The 9,854-nt window shown below is 31.4% G+C and overlaps 1 protein-coding gene across 3 annotated transcripts; it reads left to right on the forward strand.

Annotated features, from left to right (window-relative positions):
* Positions 1-9,486, forward strand: LOC135835312 (uncharacterized). Of its 3 annotated transcripts, none has more exons than XR_010556859.1 (7): positions 1-944; positions 1,788-1,853; positions 2,568-4,618; positions 4,768-4,845; positions 4,953-5,115; positions 5,259-5,300; positions 5,525-9,486. XR_010556859.1 is itself a non-coding variant. In XM_065349502.1 (7 exons), exons 3-7 carry the CDS (start codon positions 4,558-4,560, stop codon positions 5,614-5,616), a joined length of 342 nt encoding a protein of 113 aa, XP_065205574.1. In that variant the 5' UTR covers positions 1-944; positions 1,788-1,853; positions 2,568-4,557; the 3' UTR covers positions 5,617-9,486. The 3 variants fall into 3 exon arrangements, 1 of the variants encoding a protein (XP_065205574.1); XR_010556860.1 differs by having other exon boundaries at positions 2,568-2,680; positions 5,047-5,115; XM_065349502.1 differs by having other exon boundaries at positions 5,047-5,115.
* The last annotated feature ends 368 nt before the right edge of the window (positions 9,487-9,854 follow it).

Genomic DNA, 9,854 nt, shown 5'->3' on the forward strand with positions numbered 1-9,854 from the left:
TACTTAACTGTTCGGTAAAGTGCGTGAATACCAACGAGTGTGATTTTTGCAGCGCGAGCCGAAGGCGAGCGTTGCAAAGCACACGAGTTGGTGTTCACGTACATTTGCCGAATCGTTGAGTAATATGTTTTACTTAATTAGTATAGGTAAAGCTCTCAGTGCCTCACTGTTTAAAACAAGGCAGTTGTCTTTAAGTCACTATGCGTACAAAATTACACAAAAATGTAAAAAAAATTACAATTGTAGTTCTTTAATTATTCATCTAAATGGCAACCCTGCTTTACATTCGAAGCGTGCTTTTCAGTAGATAGAAAAGATAACGTACATGTGATAGTGATTTTGATTTCTTGAATATGAATTTTTTTCTTCTTATTCCTTTAATTTTGAAATAAAGCAATGGGTGTTTGATTTTTATCTATCAGAAAATGAATTCCGTTTTGTTTTAGTTTATTTATTCACAAAATCAATTTCGATTTTTAGTATTTACATCTAAAATGTGAAGTGATGATAACAAAGTGGTGTGAATTTTACTGAAGTACATAGTTATGTACTCGTACATACAATTTATTCTTCAAAAAAGAATTTTAAAACATGGTTACTTGATATCTTTTGAAACTAAATTTCATCGAATACCTTCGAATGAACTGGCTGAAAGTAGATTACAGATTTACGTACATGTGATTTCTTACTTCTTTGAGTGAATTTTACTTCGTTTAGTTCGTTTAGTTTTGAAATAAATCGTGGGTGTTCAATTTCTATCTATCAGAAAATGAATTTTGTTTTGTTTATAATGTGATGATAACAAAGTGATGTGAATTTTACCAAAGTACTTATGTACTCATATTATGTATTACTGTTTATTCTCGAAATTAGTTACACTTCACTTGATCATTCTCAATGTGTGTTTTGTTTGTAAATCAACTCTCCCAAGGAATTATCAACAGGTACTGTGGTCTATGATGTTCTTACTTTGAAAAAATTATTCATAAAAGAATTTAACAACGTAACTTGATATCTTTTGAAAGTTGAAACTAAATTTCATCGAATATGTACGAATATGAGGAATGAACTGGCCAAAACCCTTAATCATAGTATTGAAAGTACAGAAGAATATTTAATTTAGTAGTTCAGTTAGAATAGATTCGCTCAAAAACGTCTGAAAAATGTTATAAAGATTCACTAATCGCCATTTTATGCATACTCACATATAGGTATTGTTGATATTACGGTTGTGTCACTGATAAACTCGCGTCAGTACCGTACTGCTGAAAGTAGCCGGTAAAGTGTAACAATACCGCTCTGAAAACAGTGCGGTACTGAGAGTTTTACCTATACCTATTAAGTAATAGATATTTATTTCATTTTGGTACCTATAAGTACGTCTACGTATGTTATTTGAATCAAACAAAAATGATTTATGATATCGTCTATGAAGAATAGATATACCTAGCTTAGTATACGTATGCATGATAGGTGCTCATTTATGAACAGATTCGCTTATAAATACACAAATAATTTGGAATTTTTACTATTGCTTTATCGTCTTACATGTAATACAGTTGACTTTTTAAACACGAAAATTTAAGTAAATTTCAATCTTTGTTAAAAGTACCCAGGTACCAAAAAATAAAAATGTATTTAATAGGCGTACTGTCCAAGATTTTCTACATCTTGGTCATCATTTCGATGATATGTGAGTTTTTATTTTTAATGAAATGTTTAAAAGTTTGGTTTCATTTTTCAAAATGCAGTCGTGACTATTGTGAGTAATTTTCCGTAATTTTCAGATGTCCAAGGTAGCCAATGCACGAGGGGCAAGACATTGGGCGAGTACCTAGCGGAAGAGGAAGCTGGTAAATATAGTACTTTTGTTTTCGAAATTTAAAATCACATTTTTGGGCATTTTTTTTCAACTAGGTAGTTACGTATTCAAAATTTTTAATTAAATTGACCACGTTCCTTCGAATCACTTTTTAAAAAATAATTATTGAAAGTAGGTACATATTTCAATTATACAGGGTGGTCAGAAACATCGAGTACCCCTAAAAAAGTTTTCTACTAAATACTTTGGTTAGTCACAGTGAATAATAATAATGATAGCACATGATTGGTTGTTGGACTGGACAGATAAAATTCCACCAATCATATGCATCTATTTCACGTTGCCAACCTATATTTTTAATGAAAAACTTAAAACTTTTTTAGGGGTACTCGATATTTCTGGACACCCTGTAGAGTGGATTAAAAAGAATGTTGACCTTTAAGGGGGGTATTTTTCTTTTTTGCGAGTTGAGTAAAAAATCTGGTACCTCTAGATCAAAAAAAAAAAAAGAATGCCAAGTATGAATCCCTAAGTGAAGCCACTGTTGAAAAAAAAATTGCTATTACAATAATTCTATTCTTCTCAACTTTGAATTTTCTTCGCCTTAAAGAGTGTACCTATAGAAGCTTGATTCACTTTTTCTATGAGAAGAGTGCAAAAAATGCTATGGATATTATCTTCTATTTTTTCGTTGATGTACGAGTAGGTGCCTACTTATGATAAAATATATCATTATTTTTTACAGCTGAGCAGGCGGCAGCGAGGGAGAAAAAGGCAGAAAAAAAGAATGTACGATTCAGATCAGATTCTACACTAGCCACAGACATGACTACCTAAGATAGTTAATCTCTTATGTAGGTATGTAGGTATTCTAGTGGGTTGCTATTCATTGTCTTATTTCATACCTACATATTATGTATTATATCTACAGTTAATTTATATTTAAATATCTAGGAGCAAATGTTGCATAGTGAAGTACGTAGTTTTAAAATGATTTTTTGAACATTAAAAAAATGGTTGCTGGGGGCCTCACCAGACACCATTTTAATTCTAAAAAAGTGTGTGTACATTACAACATAAATTTTCATATGAAAGTATGTCCACTCGAAAACCATTCAGATGATATTAAAGCTCTCAAAAAAACATTAAAATGTTGGAAAATTATCAAAAAGTTATGAAAATTCAGAAAAATTTGCCATATGGATGAAAAAGTGTTGAAAACGTGTTGAACTGATGTAAAAAATTACAACAATTTTTGTTAAAAGTGCATGAAAAACTTTTTAAAATGTTTTGAAATTACATAAAATCGCGAAAAAAATCTTCGAATATTGTTGTTCTGTACTTGTAAGTAAGTATGTCTGCAGCTTGAATAATTGTAAGGGGCAAAATAAAACTGAAAGCGACTTGTACATATTTAATCAGTTTTTACACCCCTGAACTCGAGTGTATCATGTGTCGTAATGCAACATTTGCCCCTACCAAATACCAATTAGACTAATTTATTTCAAATTAAACGAATATGAGTAAATTAATTTGTGGTAAGTAGGTATACATCGTTTATTTTAATTTTAAATATTTTATTTCAGTTGAATTGCCGGATTAAGGCCCGTTTATAAAAATAAATTGTAATTTTAAAAATTTTCAAGTCGTAGTTATTCTTTCTGCATTTTAGTACCTATACCTATTCTAATTCAAGATTTTTTTAAATTCAAAAATCCTAAATACGATACGAGTGGGTAGTTATTTTAAATACGATGACCGATTGACAAGTAAAATCAACCCGATTTAGAAAGTAGGGTAAGAACTGAATTAAATTAAAAAATTCGTAGGCTACATTTAAGTAAGTAAATGAATCTTTACCAGAGTCAAACACCATACGGGCAATCGACAAAGATATTTAGCTTTGGTCTACGAAACCTACGAAATAACTTCAAAAAATTGGGTAAACAAAACTTGGGTCACAGACTTGAATTCGAGCATTTCTTCTCTTATTTCACATTCGTAGGTCTAGGTACCTAGTACCACTTAGACCTACCTACTAATACAATTAGAGTTTTTACAAGAGAAGAGGATTTATTTAAAGTTTTCTCCTTTCCGGAGGGGGGTGGGGTGGGGGCGAGAAATGATGTTGAAGCGTTATTCAGTGCAAAAGTTGTTAACCACAAACGTTAGAAAATCTAAACATTTTAATCTCGAAATAAAATTGTTTTACAACTCTTGTTCAGCAAAGATCTTATATTTTTAAAATTTTCTTCGGAAATAGAAAAGTGATTGTGAACTCTGTTCAATTTTGATGTTCAAATGTCTCTCTCGACATGAATTACATACGCTTCAAATTCGTTCTTGCGACGTTTCTCGAATACCGAAGTGTGTAGGTACCTATCAAAAAACGTAGACTCGTTACAAGTTGAAATTTTTGAAATAAATCCTGAACACTATGATGGCAGTATTAATTCATTTCGTTTCGTAGCACATGATATGTTTTTTTAAAGTGCAATTTATAGTTGTGTTTCTTACCAATAAATTTTTGAAAAATAATCGGCGTTAATGTGTGTTTTATTGTTGATAGATCTGTTTTAATATTATCTTACTGACTACGAAAATCGTAGTCGTTGCATTTCTCGTTGTCTTACTATCGATTTTTCGACTCTAGGAGCTCACAAAAATTATATTCATTTTTTCAAAATTCTGCGCGGAAAACGAAAAAGAAAAACCAATTTTAATACCTAATAATAATGAATTTGACACGTGTCTTATCTATTACACTGAAAATCTTCTTCATCATTTTGATAATAAGTACGTATTGTGCGTGAGTTTTTCTCTGTTTTTTTTTCCTAATAATAATAATAAGTACATAAATGTCTGTATATTATATGTACTTATTGATGTGAATCCCTTGATTTTGAGAGTAATTTCCAGCTATGTACATACCTATGTATTTTCAGGCATTCAAAAACATCAATGTCCTACACTCACTCACAATCAGTCTCCTACAGAAGGTCCTATTCATACTTCACCTGCACGTAAGTATGTTCTTTCATACATTTTGTTAATCAAAAATAAAAACATAAGATTTCATTATTTTGACTGAAAATTGTTTACTTTTTGGATTTTTTCCTCCGTGCATTAGGTACATTTGCAGTTTACCTACTACCTACATACATACCTACCTACTAGCGTCATTGTCTAATTTTCAATTTTCATAGCTGCATACTTTGTTGCAGAAACTGAACCTCAATCTCCTACCCTTGGCAAAAAATCACTAGGGCAACTTCTAAAAGAGCCCCACCCTGGTAAGTTTTTAAAATTTTCCAGCGCGTTAAATATTTTCTCATGCAAATTGGCAGAAGCACAGTTATTTCATTTTAAAAACTGCCTGCGCTGCGTTTTTGTTTTTTTTTTGACAAAATTTCTGATCAATTTGTTGTAATTCCAGGTCACAAAACCCTGCAGAGTTTCCTAGATGAGCCGTTCTCAGGTAAGTAATGCAATTTTTTTTTCTTAACATCTCCTTGCCAAATTGATGATAGTTATTAAAAATTAGCTGCGATAAGTACATTTACCTACTCATTTTGGATTTCATGCTTCTACAATCTCTGTATTGCCTTCAAGTTCTTGCCAACACTTGTACATATTTTAATTTTGGTACCTATTATTGGCTTTTGATAAATCACTTAATTCGTTTACCTACTTGATTTGTAGTTGAAGCTGAGTCTGAGTCTCAACCTATTGAAGGACACGCCCCATTGGGACAGTTAATCAACTATAAACCTGAACCCGTTAAAAGTGCATAATGTTTAGTTCCTCATAGATGAGAACTAATAATCCAACTGTCTATAGGTATAGGTACTCATCAACTTGCATTTGTTTTATGTTAGATAATCTTATTTCTAAAATTAGCTTCGTAGGTAATTTTTTACCTTACCTAATTCAATTCTAAGCAAATTTTCTGTCAATATTATTACGTAAGTATCGGTAGGTACCTAGTTAGTAATGTACTAAATTTACTGAGAAACTACATTACCTAAGTAGGTTAAAATCTTACACTGATAAGTTCATTAAAATTACCTTGGTGAATGTAAGTAAGTGAACTGGACAATTTTTATAAAATATATTTGCACCTATTTCGATTTTTAATTTCAAATTATTGTTGTACACACATTCTTGACTTTGTGTTGTAAAAATACTAAATACCCATGAACTTTTACCTTTTCTATCCATCACGATTATGAAAAATTCAGTTTGTCAACAGGTAATGTAATTTCATTTCAAAAATTACCATGTAGCTCCGATTTTATGAATCTGAAGTGTTATTTCTATTTCTACACAAATTATGACATAGGCTAATTATTATTATTCGAAGAAGTTCTATTAGTGAAGATTGAACTTGAAGACTCCTGATTGTGATTTGATAGAGATACTTGGTATTCGGTAAGTAGGTAATCCCATCAAAACAGGGAATAGATTCATCTCAAAATGAAATGAAATGAACTCAACTCTGAACTCAATCTTGTGAGCTTTCTCTTCATCTGTTTAGGTACCATGTACCTTCCAAAATCTCTCCCAATTCAAAATTGCAAACACAAAATGCCCAACTTCATCAAACTGTAAAAAATCGTAAAATACCACGCAAGAAATTACAATATTCAGGTTCCTTTCCATCAACATTTACACCAGCAATTCATAGTGAAAATGAACTCACTAAAACTATCTTCAATGTAGGCCCTTATAATATATCCTTACTTTATTTGAAATCCATAGAAAATGATCTACCACCTGCAGAACGTAATTTGTGTGAAGAACATGATGAGGATTTTCGAGTAGGTTGGTTGTTCGACAGCATCATTGATGCCTATTTGAGTATACTGTGCTCTCCACATCCCTATGTGCATGTCTTGGATACAGCATTTTATAATTATCTGCGTGAAAATGAAGGCAATGTATCCGAAAAAAGTTGGGCTTTTCTTGACAATCGTGCTTTGCAAAAATTATTTATGCCTTTCAATTTGAATGGCAATCATTGGGCACTTCTTGTTTTTTACATTAATGTTTTGAAAAGGGATATAGCAATTTTATTGTTTGATTCGAATAATGCCGATAATGTTAATGATTCATCAATAAAATATATTGTAGGTTTGTGGAAAGAAATTTTAAAGCGAAAATTTCCTTCCTTCAAAATTAGGGATCTAATTCAACCTAAACATGCCTTACAAAAAGATGGTAAAAGCTGTGGTGTATATGTTTGTTATTTTGTGAAACAGTTGCTTAATAACAATTCTGTTTCAGATGAATTTTCAACAGTAGAACTTCGAGAACAAATCTACAGAACCATTGTTGAAAGTCAATTGAATGACGATGAAGAAGCCTAATCTCACAAGATAGCCCCCCACGATGATAATCTCTGATTGGAATGAAAGTTGAAGTTGTGAAAAGAGGATCTCAAAAAAAAAGTCCTCCAATCATTAGCTGCTCAAAACGACTCAATTTTTGGTGAATGTTTGAAGTTTTGTTTTTGTTGCAAAATTCTATAATTTATTTCGTTATCAGATTTATATTTTGTTATTATTTCGTGATTTGTTATCGTTTATTCTTAAATTTTAAAAAAATACAATAAGCACCACAATTCCTCCTGTGGTTGTAAAAATTGTAAATATTTAGCTAAACTTATAAATACCTATGTATGTACATATTATTCAGCCACATTACATCCAAAGGAGAAGTCTCAAAATAAGGCCATTTTTTGACACCTGAAAATTATCGACTCGATCGACCACTCTTGAAATGTTGTAAAAAAATTACCCAAATACGAAAATGGCCATTTCTTTCGGCTCTAGGAGTTCCCAAAGTTGTGAATAAAAATAAAAAATTATTTTAGGAACCATTGAGTATTTTTCTCAGAAACTTTTTCAACGTAAAATATCTGTTTGAATTCGATAAACGTTATGCTAGGTAATTTTCCTTCTATCGACCTTAGGGCGGCAGAAATGGGAGGGGGGGTTAATTTTTGGAAAATTTTGGAACCACCATTTTGAACCTACCCCTTTGAATCCTGCTAAAAAGCTTTTTACAGTTTATTAGTACCTGAAAGACTTTCATTTTACCAACTTTGAGCTCAAAAAAATTTTCCCCTGGAACTCAAAAATCCGATTTTCCAATTTTTCCTGTAAGTTTCATACTTATAATAATTGAGCTTTTTTGAGTAAAATTCTGAAGACGTGAATTTAACGATTTTTTTTTTCAACGAACTCAATTTTTAAAATTAGACCCAAAAAAGCTCAATTATGAAAGTTACAGGAAAAATTAAATGAAAAATTATCGAGCACTTGCTGGTGTGTTTCAAATGCAAATTACACTAGGTAGGGAACTTTTTTCGACTTCTTTTTTGTGTTTGGGTTGAAAATGGGCTTAATCAATAGTTTTATTAGTTTTGACCCTAAAACAAAAAACAGAGTGAGTTTTTTAAAATTTGAGTTGTTTTTGTGGTCAGGAGAGATAGTCAAAGTTGCAAAATTAAAAATGACAGTTTTCGCCCTATTTCAAGCATTTGTAGTGACATCCGTATTGTTTTGCGAAAAAAACCAAGGTCATTTTCGAATTCTACGCACTTTTTAAAGTAAACCATTTTCCCCGATTTTTGATTTTCCAAGTTTCAAGCGCATAAGACTAATTTTTCTAAATATGATAAATTCAATTTGAACTTTAGGTGAACTCAGTTCTGCGCCAGGAATCGATTACGTGGTGGACTAACTTCAGCGTCGCGCGCTTTGAGTTTTAAATTATTATACAAATAAAAATCTTCCGTATACGCTTGAAATTTGAAAAATCAAAAATCGGAGAAAGTACCTAGTTTACTTAAAAAAGTGCGTAGAATTTGAAAATGACCTTTTTTTCGCAAAACAATACTGATGTCGCTACAAACTCTTGAAGCAGGGCAACTTTGATCATCTCAACTAACCACAAAAACAACTCAAATTTAAAAAACTCGCTCTGTTCTTTGTTTTAGGGTCCAAAGTATCGATTAAGTTATTTTCAACCGGAACACAAATATGCAGTTGCCTGGTGTTATTCAATTTATCTGAGAACATATGCATGGATTTTTGAGTGGGTACCAGCGGAAAATTTTATCGAGCTGGAAATTTGGTAGGATAGAGGTCTTTCACATTCTAATGTACTGTAAAAATCTTTTTAGCAGGGTTCAAAGGGGTCAGTTCAAAATATGGTGGTTCTAAAATTTTCCAAGAATCTAAACTCTCCAATTTCTGTCCCGAGAGTTGAAAATAGGTAAATCACCTTCCATAACATTTATCGAGTTCAAACAGGTATTACACTAAAAAAGGTTTTGAAAATAATACTCAGTGGTTCCTAACATTATTTTTTCATTCACAACTTTGGTTACCCCAGGAGCCCCAAAAATGGTCATTTCGAATTTGGGACATTTATTACAACATTTCAAGAATGGCTAAAGAATATCGAGACTCCTCGTTTGTACACTTTTTTCGATAGAAAAATATTTACTAACAAGTTCATTCACCTTATGTTATTAGTTATTACAGCTATGATGTTTGTTATTCTTTTGATTTGAAGTTATAGAACCCATGTTCATTTTTGTTAAATATTTTATATATTTTAATTCTTAATAAAGTTACCTTTTTTGTTTTTGTAAACGATTTTTTTCTACATGGTAGTACAGCAGTTTTTGATTTTTTAAGAGAATTTTTTTTCACAATTTTTCATGCTAATGTACCATAATGATTCATTGATTTGATGGTGCAAAACTGATCCGAAGCAATCGGACGAATAACAGTTACACTGGTGATCTTTCGGATCACAAAGACAAAATCCCCGGTGAACGCGATATTTACAATCGACAATGCTTAATTCAACCCTGCTGAATTCAAAAAAATCATTATTTTCAGGATCTGACGTGTAGGAGTGTCTCAAATTTGAGATTTTCCTACTAAGGATTTGAAGTTTTTTCTCAACAATCCCAAAAAAATACAGATTTTTTGACTTACATAGGTATTATGTTTTA

Source organism: Planococcus citri, chromosome 2 (assembly GCF_950023065.1).
Source record: "Planococcus citri chromosome 2, ihPlaCitr1.1, whole genome shotgun sequence".
NCBI lineage: Eukaryota > Metazoa > Arthropoda > Insecta > Hemiptera > Pseudococcidae > Planococcus > Planococcus citri.